The sequence below is a fragment of the Poeciliopsis prolifica genome, unplaced genomic scaffold (genome assembly GCF_027474105.1).
Source record: "Poeciliopsis prolifica strain line A6 unplaced genomic scaffold, Auburn_PproV2 SCAFFOLD007, whole genome shotgun sequence".
NCBI classification, from domain to species: Eukaryota; Metazoa; Chordata; class Actinopteri; order Cyprinodontiformes; family Poeciliidae; genus Poeciliopsis; species Poeciliopsis prolifica.
The window spans coordinates 14,280,889-14,300,233 of NW_026562382.1; the positions used below are offsets into that span (position 1 = coordinate 14,280,889).

The window sequence follows — 19,345 nt, forward strand, 5'->3', positions numbered from 1 at the left end:
AAATACACAGCCACCAGCAAATCCGAACACAGAAAAAGGTCACGTTAATAACACCTTTGAATATGTTTTGACATGATTAGGATCAAGTGAAATACACTGGAATAACAAGTCACACCAAGATTAAAATAAAGGTTCCTATAAATGTATATATATATCTTCCAAAATACATAGTAAAGCGATGATAGATTAGAAGAATTACGGTTTTAAAGCAACAAAAATATCCACGACATCATTGCTGGAAATATTTTTTTTTTAAATTAGATACATGGAAAAGTGCCAGAAGGACTGGAGTTTTCTCTGACTGAATGGGGAGCAGCTGTTTCTACAGACTGTCCATCAGCTGGCTGAAAGGCAGCTATCACAGTTTTCTGTTATTAAGACAGCAGCTGTGTCTTAATAAGAGAAAACTGTGATATCTGAAACTCAACACACTGCTGTCTGTGTTATGTAATGAATACATGCATGTATGTATTATCTGGTGTTATTAAACAACAAGCGTCTTCTCGTGTGTGGAAAAGGATAGCAAACAAGATTATTTGAACAGTGTCTTAATTTTAAGACACTGAGGCAAATCTATCTGTAACAAACCTGTATGCAATTTTCCCAAATTTTCCAAATTGAACAAAAAAAAGAAAAAAAAATCAAATATACATGCATTTCCAATAGAAGGCATGTTAGTGATACTCTAACCTCCTGTTGGGTGATATCAAGGATGCGTTCCAAGGTCAACTCTTCAAAGTAAAGACGATCACACTCATCAAAGTCAGTGCTGACAGTCTCGGGGTTGTGGTTGACCACAACTGTCTTCTTTCCAATTTGTCTCAAGGCCCTGATACAGGACACTGCACACCAGTCAAACTCAACGCTGCTACCTAGTAGATGATAAAGCGGGCAAAAATAAATATGTTGGACATAATCTTAACTTCATCCTATCAGTGAAGTAGCTGCTTAACTGCTAACTGCTTTCTATCCAAATTGGAATTCAATTGACAACTAGTCTGGAAGATTTTTTATAATAATTATCTTAGAAATTAAACAATAATTTGGCAATGTTACAGGATGACTGTAAAAAAAAAGAAACATACACAACCCTCCTATTTGTAGCAGTTTTCTACATTTTCTACATAACTATTAATATAAAAGTATTATATTGATACATTATTTAAATAGTATAACAGCGTCTAATAACTAAAATTCTAAAAAAAAAATAAAAATACTGCGACTAAAAATAAACAGCTATCCCACAAGTGTACCCTACACACACACCTATAAGGTTACCTCTGTATCTCAAAGTTTAGTGAGATGCCTACCAATGTGATAAGGTCCACAACCAAGAACCATAATGCCCTGATCTTTGAATTCCAGGTCATGCTCCTGGGGAGGTGAAATAAATTATATTTATTTTTTTTATAACATAATAAAAACATAGACAGTATACATGTGGAAAGACACCTGGATTGCATACCTGACCATGGTATGTGCAGTACAGGTAGTTGGTCATTGCTGGGTACTCAGCTGCTAATGTGTCAATCTGTAATAAAAGAAAATGTTACATTTATAACCACAAAAAAAAAAGACCTTATTCTGCTCTATTCTTCTGTTGTACATTGTCTCACTACAGATCTGATCCGAAATGATAGTTTTGTGGGTGTACACCAAGAGGTGGACTAAGTTTGAGTTTTTTTCTGATGTTTTGCAGTCTATTCTTGAAGTCACAAGATTACTACTGGCAACCTTTTGATCTCGTTTTCTCTGAATATTCTCTTTGACCCTGACAGCTTACACTGCGAGCATTGAGTTTAAAGTCAAAATGTTTTAGTTTTTTTTTTTTCAGCTGTCAGATGAAGCAAAAAGGAAAACAAAAGAGGACAATTTAACAAAGGCTAAATAATAAGGATAATTTAGCTTTAACTGGCAGAGATTCGATAAACAAGCATGTTGAATTAATCAGAATCTGAAACGTACAATCGACAACGGTCCAAGTAAAAAACAACAACATGCTGTCTGTTTTGTATTTTGTTCTCCATCTCTTCTCTTTTCTTTTGGCTTTGTGGCAAAAAGGTTCTGGGTTGGGATTCTGATCTGGGGTCTTTCTGCATAGAGCTTGAATGTTCTCCACATGGGTTTCCTTCCACCGTCAATAGCACGACTGTCCGTATGTTAATTGGCCTCTCTAAATTGCCCTTAGCTGTCAGTGTTTGGGTGCATGCTTATTTGTCATCTGCGCTAGCCTTTTGTGTACTGACCATGGCGTAAACTTGCTCATTGACTGCTGGAAAATGGCAACAGTTCCCTCTTTACCCAATTTGAAAGCAGGTTAAATATCAGTCAAGAGACCCAAAAGTTTGGGCCCAGCAAATATGCTATTATGTTTGCTTTATAAAAAAGCATGCTTGAATAAAAAAATATATATATATATATATATGCAAAAATTTACATAGTTGTCAGATTTAAAATATGTAATCAGGTAAATTCACAGACTGTTAGAAACTGGATGGATGGATGGACAGACAGATGAATGGATAAAGTCTGGGATTAAAGATTTTTCTTTCATTGTCTTCTTTATTTCCTAATATTTATCCAAACATGGATAGTACTTACATCAAAGTCCATACTTTTCCACACTTGCAGACTGTTAGGAACCCAATAACTAGGATATAGGGATGCATAATATTATTGATATGGAACCATTTTGGCTGATAAACTGCAGTGCATTATTAATTACAGGTGGCATTGAAATGACAGATCTAATGAATCCTCTAACCCACATGTGTCAATCTCAAGGCCCACAAACCAAATCCAGGCCACAATAAGTGTTTCTGTGACCATTTAAACTCTAGTGGGTCACAGAAGTAGAATATCTAAACGATTTAGTTTTAATTTGTATAAGGTCAAATTACATCAATGTGAAAACATAGATATTATTTAACTTTAAGAAATACTCATCAAATGCAGATATATTTTTGTTTATAAGTAGTTTTATTACAATATTCTGCCATAATGGGCCATTTCAGGACATTCATTAAGTTGATGTGCCCTGAAATGAAAATAAGTCTGATGTTAGTAAATTTTATTTACTAACATTTTATTATATGCTATCTTGTAGTTTGGATAAAAAATATATCTTTGGTAAAGATTATATTTCAATTTTAGCTATTGTTCAAAATTAGCTGGAAAATATTTCCATATCATACTGTATGTGAAAACCCTTTATCATGCACTAATACTTTAAAGTGTTGTCCAAGTGACTGAAGTCAAATGTGTTTCACTTTAAATATGAGGAATTATTTCTTGTATCAATTAGTTTTAAGAATTCATTTTAAGTAACATTTTATGTTGGTCAATATTGTATCAAATTTGTGCAAAAAAGTGATCAATGCACTTTGTAAGCAGTGCAACACTGGTAGTGGGTCAGTTTTATAAAGTGGCTTGAATAGAAAATGTTTTACCTAAAAAGTAGGAACAGTTACAGGTATGCCATTTTCATTACTATTTAATTTAATGTCATTAAAGTCAGACATTTCTACACTTTCCTGGCCAAATGAAAAGAGGCACAAAATGTTGTATTTATTTACCAGACACAGGCAATTAAAACTGAATCTGAACTCGAAGTCTGAGGCCACTCACCTGTTTTACCCAAGGTCTGATGCCATTACTGACCCTCAGTTCTCTAGCAGCTGTTTCATTGCAGCCAAGAATCTGACCGACCTGCTGGTCTGAGAAGCCATCCTGCTTAGCTTTCAATAACAGCTCCTTGGGTACTGTATTGCTGGGTGAAAAGACGAGAACAGGTGGAAATTATGCATCTCTAACAGTTAAGACGTTATAAAAAACATGAACAATTGTTTTAAACACCAAAAGCATTCAGTAAAGGATTTAACAGCAACGTCTGCCATATTTGCATAATTTGTATTTTCCCAGACATAGATGGTCAAAACACGGAGTTCAATCCTGAGTGTTGTTCTAAAGGCATCTTCTGGATATTTTCTGAGCAGGTTTTATTTAGCCTGGTTCAGCTGGTTTCTTTGAAGTGACAAATTAAAGCATCAGCGACACAGCAAATCTGTCTCAATCTGCCTAATCCAAGGATCCAGATGACGGATGATGACGTAACATTCAGGGAAAATATTCAAACTAAGACAAAAGAGTTCACAAGAAAATCATTTTTCCTCTCTGTTTTCTCTAACATGTCAGTGGGTCCTTTACCTAGTGGTGTAAACAGCAGGGAATAGTTTACTGTACAGAAATTAATAACAAAATGACAAACAGAATAGTGCTTGAAAAGCAAAATAAACTGCTAAGAGCAAAGCATTTAAAAAGTCATTTTTAGAAACATGACTAAGTGCTAAAAATAGAAATAGTAACAGACAACGGATACATACAAAACCTTGAATCTTGACATGAAAACCCAAATTGCTTGGAAAATAAATAATAATAATAATAATGTCATGTAGCTAACTTGTGAAGCACAAGTTAGTAACCTGATCACAATCTCTTCAAAAGTAATCATAACCCTTGAACCTTTTCACATTTTGTCAAGTTACCCCAGAAAATTATTATTTTTCTAAAAAAAGGCTTTCTAACAGTTGCCAAGATTTGGGATTGTGAAAGGTTATGAAAAAAACTACAGATAAGAAAGCGCCGAGTCAGGAGTGTACAGAGTAACTATTCGACCCCATAACCTAAAAGTACCACAATTCTGCTTCTAAAAGAGTCTGCTCTGCCAAAATCTGCTTAATTATTAGTGAAAAAGCAGCTGCTTTGCCAAAGCCAAATGAGGAAAAACAACATTTATTTTCTACAGCTACGTTAAAAATGTATTAATCTTGATGAAATTTTATGCAACTTTTTTGAAATGAATTAAAATAGTATTTAAAAATGCAAAATATAATGAGACAGATTATATTAATCGCCATAAATAATTTAGCTCAATATATTTTTTTATTCAAATATCCACTTGTAAATTAGTTTATTCAAAAGAAGTAAGCAATTGTTTGTTCTACTTGGTTCCACAATGAACTAAATACATAAACTACTATAGTCTTGCTGCCATAAACTGGTCCAGGATGTTTTCCATATTACACGAGAAAGGTAAAGACCAAAGGGGTGGAATTACGCTGCTGAACTCCAAGCTGCTCTTCCTTCTTCTTACGAATGAATTATTTATTTCACAGCATAACTATATTGAAAAAAATCTAATCTGTTTTAAATTCCCAGTGCACATGGCTGGGCTGTGCAACAAGCCCCAGAAACAACAAAATGAGAACAGCCTGGAAGACCAAAAGCACTGTAGTGGATTTTTGTGTTTAGGAGATTTATTGCCTTCAGCTGAATATTAATCACTTAAAAAGGAGAAGAAGGATCATTCACAGCTTTTGATCTTAAAACCAAAGGTGTATAACACAAATAAAATATTAGTCATACATATGTGCCCAGATAAAAGGATGTGCAGGCTATCTGACGAACACAAAGGGAATGAACAGTAAAGAAAAAATACAAAATATGTAAAGTCTTGTTTGAGAATGGCAGTGCTTCTTTGTCCTCTTCCTGCCTCATCATTACATAAAGTGCTCCTTTTAGACAGCTTTAAAGGGGGAATTATGCAAATTATCTTTTATGAGCATTATATCATGTTATGATGTTTTTCCCTCATCAAAAACATACCTGGATTATTGCTTGGATTTTTTTATGCACGTTTGAAAAATCCTTGAATCTCCCAAGGCAGCCGTTGGGGCCACCAAAGTGCTTGTTCAGACATTAAGACGCCTATCTACACAAAGCTCTGCCTTGGAGCTTCAGTCGTCAGCTGAGCTCAAATGAGTAAGTTATTTTGATATATATACCATTTTCATAACAACTATAGGTAACATAATCTGATGCCCACATAATATCCCTCTTTAAAAAAAAAAGTCCTGCAATGCTGTTCATCCAAATCCTTTAAAAAGGAAAAAAACAAAATGTTTTCTGTAAAGCTGCAGATTCTTCTTGTGCAACAGAAATAAAACAGCTCAAAATTAAAATATTGTGAACCGTATTGAGCCTCAAAGTTAATTTACAATGCCATCTCCATAATGCAGGAATGATGAGGTTGTTGACATGCATCTAGCGCAGCATGTCAACAACCTGCTCAGCATTAAATTCTTTGAAATCAATAAACACATTTGCTTTCAAGATACACATAATGAAAAAAAAAATCAAACTTTTTGATTAAATAGTGTGATTCATTATAGTTTTGTGCAGTACACACAAACACATTAAAGTCTTACAAAAAAAACAACTTTTCTTCCACACTATGTGCATGATTGTTATTCACTACAAATTACAGAAAAAGTGCGTTGTGTCTAATGTGCAATAGAGCTTGAGCCCACCTGTACTCAGCTCTGTGCTTCATTAGTCTGACAACAGCCAGATGTTCTGTGTTCATCCAAAAGTCCCCAACACTAGTGGAGGTGGCAACCATTACAACGTTCCACCGTGTATAAAGTTGCCCACTGGATGACAAGCCATTAAATATTAACCAGCAAAAGAAAGCAAGAGGTCACCCATGGCTGATCCATAATAATTCATCATTTCTTTGATTTGAGCCATTCGGGAAACAGCCGGAGGGCAAAGCAGTGCAACAGAGAGAAAGACAGTAAAGTGAATGTGAACTCTTTGAAAGAATAGAACTGAAGGATTATGAAGACTGAAGTTGTTTTTTGTGTTTTCCTTGATTTTATCATATTTACCCATTTGTGATTCCTAGAAGTGCTATTGAAGCTAATGTAACACAACAATAGCCCCTAAAGGTGTTCAAGAAAGAATTGTTTATGTGCAATCCTTAGCTGTGCCTTGGGTTTCAAATGTAGAACTAAGAGCAAAAATAAATGCAAATGAATCAATTATTAAGCTTTAATGAGAATAAATTAATAAAATTACTAGGTCCTAAGTCTTAGGTTCTGGTTTTTAACCAGAAGCAGGGTGTTGAGGTGAAACTCTGCATCAGCAGGAAGAGTTCAGCAATATGGTGACTTGTTCTTGATTGAAAGCAGGAAAATCCATATATTATCTGGGGCTACTATGCAATAGCAAGGTTGTTTCTTCTAACCTTAATGGTTAAATAAGATGGTGGGATACAGATAAATTGTCACAAATTGAGTTAAAAAAATATTTTTTTTATAAATGTGAGCACAGTTCAGTCATTTCTTATAGACAAAATTTGACTTTTTTTTATATTTTCAAAGTTCTGTCAGTTTTGAAGACATAATATTACTGGGGAGATGCAATTAAAGTTGGACACTTTTTTCAGTGAACAATTTCATTTTATAAAGCAGATATTTGAATCTAAGAAGGTGAAAACTATGAAAAAAGGTTATCTATGATTGTTGGTGTTGAACAAAGTTAAATAAGTGCCTATTATTTCTAATTATACACCCAGGACTTCATTGAAAGTAAATGCAGTAAAACTTGACAGTTGTTTGCAAAAATCTTTTTCACAATTTAGACAAACAATCCCTTTCGGATGTTGAAACTTAATTGTAGGTTTTATCACTGGATACCAATTTTCCTTTCAGAAAAGCTTGTTCTCATCTTTTTGCTTTGTATTAAAATTCATCTAGCTCTGCACAATTTATTCTCAATGATACATGCAGTAACTCAGACCTGTTATTAATTTCATTACATTAAATTTATTTTATACCAGAGTTTTAAAATGTTTGAGTTGAGAATTCTATTGACTTTTACTATTTGACTGCGTTCTTTGTACATTCTTTGTACATCTCATTTTGGCAGAAAACTATGGTAAAGAGGAACTACTAAAATTATTGCATTTATTATATTATTTGTGCTTTGTTTTGCTGTTATTTTTCTCTGCAATGCACCATTTTTGAGTTTCCTGTTGTTGCAAAGTAATCATTTCATATGGGATTTCAAGTTCTGTATAAAATGAGATTTTGTGAACCGGTAACAACCATGATGAAGAAAACAAGTGTCTCCTTTGAAAATTGCTTTTGTGCATTTCATACATATCTAGACTTTTTGTGATGCGCTTTAATTATTTTGAATAATCACTTTCTTGAAATCTGAAATACAATGGATGTATGGCTGAATAAAGATGTTAAGACATCCTGCAATAATAACAATAATAATAATAATAATAATAATAATAATAATATTGAAGTGATAAGTCATGAGATGTCTTTGGTTTTTATTAAAGATACTGTGAATCTTACCAGACTCAAACATAAGTCAAAGTGTGACATGAAATGACCAAAATTATTTTTTTCTGTAAATAAGTTTTCACAACAAAAAAAAGGAAAAACTACTACTTCACCATGATTTGTTGAAGTAAATTTGTCCTGATTAGGAGAGAAATGTTCGACTTTCATGAGAACTGGAATCTGTGAATGTAATTAAGACTATGTCCCTGTACATCAGCACATAGAAACCCACAAGTTCTTGTGCCCATAGGCCCCGGCAGGTATTAACTCTCCATTGGTGTTACCTGCTGTAGTTTCCAAGGTTTTGCTCCAACTGTGTTATTCTGCGAAGTTTGTGGAGGAACCACTTATCTATGGCCGTGAGCTGATGAATTTGATCAACACTCATACCGTTATGCAGTGCCTGAAAAATAAGACATATGAAAGAGACTGAGCATCAGTTTTCATTTTTCATCATCACCCTATTCATCATTTACTCCCCTGAAAGCTGGCATTCAGAAGGTTTCAGCTAATGATGAACATCCAGTGATTTCAAATGAAGACTAGTGGACAGTAAACATAAATAACATGCTGCTGTCCATTCCTCCTTCAAGGACTGTTTCAGATGACATATATATTGCAGAAGTATATTACTTTGGCATTTCATTAAGAAGTGTTATTTAAACACCTTCTGTCATCAACATATAATACAGCAGAGGTTGTGCTCTGACAACAGACAATATATATTTTTTTTATTAGACGTCCGACAAGCAAAATAGCCTTCAATGATGTGGATTTTAGTCAAACAATTCCATGCACAAACAAGCACATTCCTGCTGTTGCTTTATATGTGAATAACTATGAATTTAGTAATGCTTTTATTAAAATACAGTTGTAGTTTTATCATTTATCAATACATCCACAGCGTTTTTGTTTTTTTCAGCCAACTTTCCACCTAAGCTGTGGATCTCTGCAGCTTTTCCAGAGCTACCATGGATCTCTTTGACTGCTTCTCTGATTTTATATTCCTTATCTGGGGTGCCAGTTTAGATAATCGGCCATGTCATAAAGCATTTGCAGTTGTGCTATGCTCTTCCTGTTTTCAGAAGATAAATTCAAAGTGGTTCATGAGATGTCCAAAACTTAGGATAATGTTTTATACAGTTGCCCTGCTTTAGCCTTCTGAACAACTTTACCCGTGACTTGTCTACTATGTTAGTTGGTTTTCAAAGCATTGTTTTAGTCACAGTGGGAATTAAAATACATGCATTAGGATTATTTACTCATTTGACAACATCTGACAGTACTGGAATATTATCAAAGGGTACAGAATACAAACGTGCATCACATTTTACAGAACTTCATTTCTAACTTTTTTACAACAGGTTTAACAATTTTTTTTCCACCATTGTGTTTTAGTATATCAAATGTAATGCCCCCAAAAACAAGAATTTTTGGTTGTGCAGCAACAAAATTTTAAGAACTTCAGGAGAATATTTTTGAAAGCTTTGTACTTTCTATACCAGAAATATGATAAGGAATTTACATTTTGAACAATGCGTTACTAACTGTAATACTTTCACTTTGTTATATAGGAAATGTGCATCACGACCTGAGTCTTCGATCTTTTGACAGTAATAGCCTCATTTTGCTTCTTTCACAGCTTGTGATTAAAACAACAGAAGTGGTGAATATGCGCAAGGTTTCCAATTTGCAATAACTCTTCTCTGCGTTTGAATAAAAAAGATTGACCCTGCAAGCTTAAACTGCTTCTCATTTCACCTTTAAAAACCATGCAGACTAAAAGCAATTCACTTGCAATTCGCTGCAATGAGCTACAGAAATGGATAGAGGACAAACAGTTAAAGATATTATGCAATTTAGATGAATCTCTGTAACATACTTCAGAAAGCCACATTGTCATACAATCAAAGTGTTATACATGTCTTCCTCTTGCTGTTTATGTAATCTGCAAAAGACAAGCCTTCAAAGACAGACAAGGTTTTCTACACAATTAATCATTCATTGCTACTCATGCAGAAGGCGAGGGAAAATAAATTTCATTAACACTTCAAAATGTGGTTTTAATGAGGAAACGATAGTCAGTCTCATTTATTATTAATATTTTAAAGGATCTACGCACCTTGGCAAGGGAGAAGATGCGGGTGCTGGAGGGCACAGCGAGCTCCTGCTGAAGGTTCTGTGTGTTGCCCCAGGCTTTCTTGAGTGGCAGTCTGGGAACAAAGCCATCCACAGATGGATGACACATCCTCAAGGCCTTCTGCACACTCTCCTCAAACGTTCGACCCACCGCCATCACCTGAATCCACAAGAGGGGAAGGTTAGCGACTAAGTGAGTACGTAAGTTAGGAAGTGTTTAATTATATATGTCCTACCCACCTCTCCAACACTTTTCATGGCACTGCCTATTTCCAATGACATGCCGTGAAAGCGGTCCAGGTCCCAGCGGGGAATCTTGGTGACAATGTAGTCTAAACTTGGCTCAAAGCAGGCTGTGGTCTTCTCTGATACGGCGTTTCTGATGTCTGGCAAAGGGATTCCCAGAGCTAACTTAGCAGCTACAAATGCCAAGGGGTAACTGTGAACCACAGCAAACAGCAGGACCAATATCAACTTTGGGGAAGAAATTATTAGACTACCTGTACGAGAAATTAATGTAAATTCATCTTTGTCATGTTATCCACATTGTGCTGTTGTACAATATTAATACTGTAACATGTAGACCAATATTGAAAGTGTTGTTTTGTCTTAATATAGTGTAGCTTAATTTATAATACAACCAAGTAAGAATTAGAGATGACATTTTTTTTTAAATCACTGTAATAAAAACTGTGATTTACTGTGATAACGTTAAACTTAAATTGAAGACATTATGAGGGCTTTTTAAATCATGTTATTTGAACAGTTTAATAAATGTTAAATTTTACGGGACTCTACACAGCATAAATGATCTCACCCAGTAGCTTTGGATGCTAAAGCTGAGCTTCTTGAGAGCCGGGCATTAACCTCAATGATGCAGTATTCCAGCGATGATGGATGGAGAGCATACTGGATGTTGCACTCACCCACAATTCCAAGGTGGCGCACCACCTTAATAGCCGTCTCACGGAGCATATGGTACTCCTCATTAGACAATGTTTGACTTGGCGCTACAACTATGGAGTCACCTACAAAATAAGTGAAGAGGAGGTTGTGAAGATCTAAGAAGTCCACGGGCTTGAATCAATATAAAAATTTAAAATTATCAGCTAATCTAAAACTCGTGAAGATAAAACAAATCGCAACAAAGCCCAAAAATGTCCAGAAAGGGAGAGCCAATATTACACTAGAGCCTCTTCAATAAGAATAAGAAACTGGTGTGTGTGTACCTGTGTGAATGCCCAGTGGATCAAAATTCTCCATGTTGCAAACCGTAACGCAGTTATCAGCCACATCTCTCACAACCTCATATTCTACCTCCTTCCAGCCGAGTAAAGACTTTTCCACCAGAATCTGACTGCTCATGGCCAGTGCCTACAGCATAAACAGTGTTATGGAACGTGCAAAAACATAAGAAAAATTTAATTAATTGCATTCAAATTTTCAACTCATTAAAATTGATGGAAATACTTAACCTATATATATCTATGTGTTAAAGTCCCAGTCCTCATAATGATAAAACTTTAAAAAGTTTGGACAACTTCACCTAGGTTATACACTATACCTTCTGGGCAGTTTCCTCCAATTTTTCTTTGGTCGCACACAGACCAGACCCCAGACCTCCCAGGGCATAGGCTGAGCGTAACATCACTGGATACCCTATTTTCTCCGCTGCTTTCAAGGCATGAGTCACCTGAAAGATGCACATGAATCATTTAAGATGACAATTTCTCAAAATATCTCTATATATAAAGCATCACATACTTTTTATATATATAAGCTGTAAATAAACTGTACAAGTTACATATGAGATCCTAACAACCTAATTTGGATACTTACTGACTCCACAGCAATGCTGGGTGCAATTTTCTCATTGATCTCCATGAGTTTATCAGCAAAAAGTTGTCTGTCTTCTGTGGCGATGATGGATTCCACTGGGGTCCCAAGGACTTTCACCCCATACTGCTTCAAAACCCCACGTTGAAATAATTCCACTCCTAAACAGAATTTTATTTATCTGCATGTAATTAAAACATGTTGAATCTGCTAAAGCAAAGGAAATGCACACTAGTTCCAACAACAGTTTTAGTAAGTGGATTTTCTCATCTTTTCAACTGCAAACACATCATACCACAGTTAAGTGCAGTCTGTCCACCCATAGAAAGCAAAATGCCGTCAGGACGCTCGGTTTTAATGACTTCTGTTACAAACTCTGGAGTCACTGGCAGGAAGTAGACAGAGTCCGCTTGCTTGGAGCCCACTTCATTGGTTTGAACAGATGCTATGTTAGGGTTCATGAGCACTGTCTTCAAGTTTTCCTCCTAAATTAAAAAATAAATAAATAAAATACAAAATAATTAAATTGAAATTTGAAAATGTGAGAAGGAACCAATATGATCTTACTGGTATTTGACTTTGCAAAAACAAAAGAAAAAAAAGAATGTGTGAGAGAAAACAAAAATGCGAGTCCATCAAATAAACCATTTTTTTCTGGGAATCTAGTTTTACTGGTTCTAGATGAAAGAAAAGTATAAACTTCACTCGTGAGTATTGGTCTGCACACTGACATACTGAATATTTTATTTTATAAATGTGATATATTTAGTACTTATGTACTTTGGGGTATCAGTTTTTCACCTTGTCTAGTATCGCAAATCCAATCATCACCAAATATGATCGAACATCATCAGCCATATTTGCAGTTTGCCAAATTTGGCTTGATCTTTGGCAAACTGCAAGCCAGATTTCTCACAGCCTAAAATCAATTTCTTCTTACTCCTTTTTCCATAAAATTGGCTCATTTTAACTACTCCAGTTTAAATAGAACTAAATACAAACCACATTTTTCATATTTTTATCTGTAAAAAAATTTAAAAAACAGTTTCATTTCCCTTTTTCATAATTGGATGTTATGTGATCTTCATCTGTCACTTAAAATCCCATTATAAATACTTGAAGCTTGCAGTTGTAATGCCACAAAATAAATACCTTTGAAACATACTGCGTCATACCATGAATGTGGAAAAGCTGTGAAGAATTCAGCAAAGGTGTCACAGGGATGCAAAACACTTCTGAAGCATCTGCATTTTGAAAGGAACACTTCAGGGTATCTGTCTCATTAATTGAATCTAAAAAGAAAAGTAGGTCACGCTTGCGAGGCAACAACCTAAAACACAAAGTTGTAACCAATAAAAGTTTAGGAAAATCCCTGCTTAGGCCAATAAAACAGAGTCTGCTGACACCTTGCTGATGCAGAAAAAATATCATTCAAAGGGAGGTCTGGATACCCCAGAGAGGGATATAAATACTTCTTTAATTTCCATTTTAAGGCAGCAGAAATATGTGAAAAATCAACATGAAACAATGTTTAGATAACTACAGTTAGCTGACGCAGTTAGGAACTGGCCAGTTCATATGTTCTTACTCTCACATACAGACATGGACAAAGTAAGCATAGTTCTCTCTTTGCAAAGCTAGACAGCTAGATGCACTTCAATTGATAATGAAGTGCATCGATGGAATACTTATTTGGGACACAGATCAATTATGTCAAGGTTTCTATGTAATCACCAATATATCCACTTAGGATAAGAAAACAACATATGTTCTGAGCTCACCAACCATTGTAATCTTGTTTATTGTATTGTAAAACTGAGTCCCACTTTCGATGCATTGCCTGTTCCTACCCAGAATTGGTAACTGTTTTTGAGCAGGTATGACCTTGATTTTTCTACATAAATCATCCAGAGAGGAGCCACCTGACTTGTATCTTCCTTAATTCAGTGAATGTGTAAAGTTTCAGAACTGAACAACCTGAAGCAAACAGCTCATATGAGAAAACCCACACTCTGCTAAAGTCACTATCAAAACTTTATTTTCCTAAAGTCAGTGTGCGGAGTAAAAGTAACAGCTGACTGGCCAAAATCAGATGCATCCTGAGAAATCGACTTCAGTAGAACAAATCCCAGATGGACTAATGGCTTTTAATCTTGTTGGCATACCATAGATTTACCAAGTTGTCCAAAACATTTCTCAAACATATTGGTTTTTATTGCCCTGATAGCAACATGCAGTTGCCACATATTTATTGGCTGCACACCAATCATATTAATCTCCCAAACCACAATATCCCAAAGGTGCATTGCTGCATTAGGATCTGGTGACTGTGATTTCATTGGAATGCTGTTGAAATGTTGTTTTCAAGAGACTAGAGGTGGAGACTATTTAAACTCTATAGTGTAGTGCATTATTCTGTTGGAACTAAATTCTATTCAGTGCAAATTATAGCCTCAGAGTTTTGTCCTTAACTGACAGGAATGGAAACCAGAGTGTTTTTCTTTTGCTGTTGCCTAGAAGCTTTGAGGTTCAGACTTAAGAGATATTTGGTTGTAATGAGTGATTATTAAAGATCCTGTTGGTTTTCTTTCATTTGTAAATAGTCAGCATTTCTGACATTGTCTCTGACATAAACATGACAATATCATCCAGATGACTGCTGCTTACAAGCCATTTTCTCAATTCTGGGCAATTCTACATAAAATCAAGAAATAGCTACCATTGACAGACCAACGGTTTCTAAAATACTCACCTGCTCATGAAGCAGATGTGTGTGTGTCTTGTAAAGTGAAAATTAGTGTATGTCTTGGTGCATTACTGATGTGATGTGAAATATGGTGAGGAAGGGAATTTTAAATATAATTGTGTTACATTTAGGTACAAGTGCATTTTTAATATATTTTCATTGATACTGCTAACAATTACAATCTGTACACCAACAGGAGGCATCATGATCCGATTACCTTCATGGCCTTAATAGCTTGAGATCCAGAATAGTCAAACTCACCAGCCTGGCCTATAGACAGGCCACCTGACCCCAGCACAAGCACCTTTGAAACCTGCATCATGACAAAAAAAATTGTAAATACAGCAAATAGTGAAAAGCTTCATACTTACTAAAAGCAAACATGAAGAAATGAGTTCATTTTGCAATGGAGAAAAACTGAATTATTTCATTCACGTGCAACTCCTGCAACAAAAAAAAACTTTGCCTATAAAGTTTAAGCTACTTTTCTGTAATATAACATCAATATCCTTGACTATTTTTGAGTATTTACCAAATGCAGATATATTTATTTATGTTGATATATTTCAAAAACATCTAGTTCAGTGCATTTTCTTAGCTTTTACATGCACCAATGTTAATAAATCTTAACACTGAAAAGCGAAGCACTTCGTGTACCTGTGCTCTGGGGGGGATGCAGGGATTCTTGGGCATCACTGACACAATGTTAGTGTTCTTTCCATTCTTTATCAAGGATATGAAGGCATCAAATAGAAACTGTGGAAACAAAGAAATTTTAATTTTGAAATATACTGAATGATATTCTAATAAGAAAATATAAAGAAATCTTTAGACACTATTAATGAGACTTTTATACATGTGGAAATAACGACTCACATTGACTTTCTTGAAATAGACAGTAATTCATTTCTTTGAACTTACTTGTTACCTCACAAAAAGTGTAATTGTTCTCTGATCTTGGAGTTACTTCTCCTTGCTACCAAAACAACTCACCAAAATCAGCACTTTGAGCTACTTTAATTATGAAGGTGCTTTATACATCAAATTAGCGATTGATCGATTGAAAATTATCTAGGAAGTTAGATGAACTGACTATACAGAAATTTTTTTGTAAAAAAAAATCAATTTAATTCCTCACCAAACTCTAAAATCCCATAGAACAAGTGTAAATAAAACAATTATTATGAAAAATAAATAATAAAATACACAGGTTGATTTTAATAACATTGCTTTTAAGAAGAGAACATTAAAGTACAGTGTTGCCTTGTCATATCAGCCTAAAATGGCATTATTAATTTTGACTACAAGCAAAATAACAGAACAAAAGCTACAAATTAACTACAAAAACTAAAGTGTGATACACTAAGTAAACCAAGTGATCATGGAGAAGAGGAGGATGAATCAAAGCAGTCTTCAAAGCTAATATTCTACTTTGTGCAATTTGAATACAGTTATGATATTTCTGAGATATTAAACATCACTGTACACCTGCTGATAGAAAACTAACATATGAAGAAGTCCAAAGAAGAAGTAAAAGTCCAAAGAAGAAGTAAAAATCTCTATAGTGCAAATTAGGCACAGATAACAGCGGAAGGTAAATATCTTGGGTCCTCAACATTATCGATGTGTCTGCAAACAGAGTTATGCCATTACACAAATAGAAAAAATTTAGTAGAGTAAATTTTGTGTTTTTGGGGAAAATAGTGTTTGCAGTTAAATAGAAACTGTTTGAGCTTTGCAGAACATAGGTGCCCATTGAACACATCTTATAAATAAGACTAAAAGAAAAAGAGTAAAAAAAAAAAATCTCACTTGTTTTGACAAAGTAAAACAAGAAAGAAAATAAAGACAATCACACAGAACTCTACTACAGAAGAGTGGGCACTATCAGTATTTTTTTCTAAATGAGAACGATGCAATACATTCTGCTGCCCAGGCAGATTTTAATCTTTATTTCAGACTTGCACAAACTTTTTGGGGTTATATAAAGTTTTGTGTAGTACAAATATTTTATGTATAATCTGAATTTCTTTGGGATTTTAACTGAAAGACAACACAGGGGAGAGCATGTTTGTGAACAGGACGGAAAAGGGCTTCAAGTCTAAAGATTTTTTTTATATCGAACATAAAAATCTCAAAAGTATAGCCTGATATTTTGTACAGGGGATTAAAAACTGGTATGTTTTCCAGTTCTGTTTTGCAGAAAAGCAAAACTTAGTAAGACTGGATAAAGCACCTTGTAAAATGTTCATCTCTTGCCACAGTTTCAGATTTGGAATGGGATCCAGACTTTTGCTGGGTCATGCTAATTTCTGAATATACTTCTTCAATCTAAATGATTCTATTGTTGTTCACCCACAGGGTATTTGCTGTCATTTTATGATTTTAGCTTTGTCCTATTTGCTGTCATTCTCTGATTTTAGCTTTGTCCCGTCCCCGTTCCTTAGAAGCTTCCCTGCAGCTACTCAATGCAAGCTTAACAGCAGCATGATGCTGCAAACAATGTGTTTCACCACAGGAGTGGTATGCTCAGGGTGATTCACAGGGTTATATTTATACTAGTATTTTTATTATATGTAGGGCAAATAGTTACATTTTTGTGTCATCTTAACAAAGCACTTTCCTACATGTTTGCTGTGTCCACTATATGTTTTGACCGACTGCAAACCAGATTTATTCCAGTTATCTTTCAACAACAGCTTTTAATATACTGTTGCTTTTCCATAAAGACTAGATTATTTGCTGACTCCTTGGTAGATATTTTTCCTGGACTCTTTCCTTCAGCTCTTCCAGAGGTAAAATTAACCTCTTAGCTGCTTTTCTGAATAAAGCGCTCTTCATTCATCTTGTTAGTGCAGGTGGATGGTAATTTCTTCTTTAATTTGTAGTAGAGGAAATACTTTTTTCTGGGTTCCTTTAAATCTCCAACTTCAAATATTAACTTCTAACTTGTTTTAACTACATATGCTTCGGCACATTTGTAATGTGACAAAATGTGAAAGTATTCATTTGGTATAAATCATTTTGCGAAACACTGAATGTAGGACGTCTAAAATCAAATATTTATTTATTATCAATAAAAACCTGAATCCAAACCTTTTATTGTTGCTTTAATGTCATGCCAATGTTTGTTTTTCTTTTACCAGAGAACCCAAACCTTACCAACAGCTAACAACAAAAGAGACAAAAAAATATATTCATTCTTTCTATTTCTAATTTGGAAAGTCCACAGTTTAAGTGTTTCACTTTTCTAGGTCATCATCTGTGCAAGTCCTATTTTGGCGGAATATGTGGAATTTTACCTTGGTTGAATCCTCTGAATAAACCTTTAATTAGTTGCAGTATAGAATTCAGGTACTTTATGCAGCACCATCAAAGTCTTTAATTACCTCAGTGTCAGTGGGACCACCCTTAGCCTCCGGATGGAACTGGGCCGTGAAAACAGGCTTAGTCTTGTGCATGATGCCCTGGAAAATATGCATATTATACATAAAGAAATCAAACAAAAACTACTGATAGTAGTCCAGAAACCAGAGAGTATTTTAAAAACTGTTTTTGGAAACTTTATGTAATCTGTTTGAATGCTATCGTTTAAGAAAATGTACAACACAAATAAAAATAAATATGCATATGTATTGACAAGCATGTAGAGTGAAATTAACCTCATTGGTGCCATCATTAGCATTGACAAAAAGTGGGCTCCAGCCTGCTGGAAGAGACTTGCTGTCTATGCCATAACCATGGTTTTGTGCTGTAATGAATGCCTGTCCTGTCATCACATTCAGCACTGGCTGGTTCTGGCCTCTGGAGAATGACAGGTATGCATCAAATCTAAACACTTTTATTCTTTTTTCTGTTAAGGGAAGCAACTTTAAAAAAAAATAAAATAAATAAATCTGTTTTTTATAAACAAAATCTTAATGATTGGATATTGGGCTAATTACTTGTATTTATTTAATATAAAATGAGTTCATTCACCTGTTACCCATTGGCAGTTTATATGACTTTGCTCCTGCTGCCAGAGCCGTGATCTGATTGCCCATGCAGATCCCAAACACCGGCTGAGGCCGATCACTCTCAAGCACCTTGAAAAAAAACCAAATTCATTTACAAATTAGATGTAATTCTAATTTACAACATTAACATTATCAATACACTGATCATAAATTAGTGGTCTATTGCACTGATTCTGATTTCTCTTATAAAAAGTCAACCTAATGGTGTTTCAGGGTTTTTTTTCTACGTCTTTTTACTTTATGTGGTCACAAACATTTTTCAGTGCATCTAAAACATACCTTGCGGACATTGTTGATGAGTGTTTCAGCCAGAGATGGGTCTCCTGGTCCATTTGATATAAACAAGCCATCATAGTCTAAGCTCATCAAATCCTGGTCCCACGGTACGAGGTGGACCTCTGTGCCTCGCT

The 19,345-nt window shown here is 34.9% G+C and overlaps 1 protein-coding gene across 1 annotated transcript in view; it reads right to left on the reverse strand.

The window, feature by feature from the left end:
* cps1 (carbamoyl-phosphate synthase 1, mitochondrial) overlaps window positions 1–19,345 on the reverse strand; it is a 52,233-nt gene that overhangs the window by 26,638 nt on the left and 6,250 nt on the right. The window contains exons 9-26 of the mRNA XM_055032376.1: window positions 19,215–19,343; window positions 18,898–19,004; window positions 18,582–18,723; window positions 18,309–18,386; window positions 15,577–15,675; window positions 15,137–15,232; window positions 12,469–12,658; window positions 12,177–12,334; window positions 11,902–12,030; window positions 11,567–11,711; window positions 11,155–11,365; window positions 10,578–10,776; window positions 10,321–10,497; window positions 8,483–8,601; window positions 3,628–3,769; window positions 1,466–1,531; window positions 1,311–1,374; window positions 691–872 (exon numbers count right to left, since the gene is read on the reverse strand). Coding sequence (XP_054888351.1) covers window positions 691–872; window positions 1,311–1,374; window positions 1,466–1,531; window positions 3,628–3,769; window positions 8,483–8,601; window positions 10,321–10,497; window positions 10,578–10,776; window positions 11,155–11,365; window positions 11,567–11,711; window positions 11,902–12,030; window positions 12,177–12,334; window positions 12,469–12,658; window positions 15,137–15,232; window positions 15,577–15,675; window positions 18,309–18,386; window positions 18,582–18,723; window positions 18,898–19,004; window positions 19,215–19,343 — 2,433 coding nt within the window. The remainder of the gene's footprint in view (window positions 1–690; window positions 873–1,310; window positions 1,375–1,465; window positions 1,532–3,627; window positions 3,770–8,482; window positions 8,602–10,320; window positions 10,498–10,577; window positions 10,777–11,154; window positions 11,366–11,566; window positions 11,712–11,901; window positions 12,031–12,176; window positions 12,335–12,468; window positions 12,659–15,136; window positions 15,233–15,576; window positions 15,676–18,308; window positions 18,387–18,581; window positions 18,724–18,897; window positions 19,005–19,214; window positions 19,344–19,345) is intronic.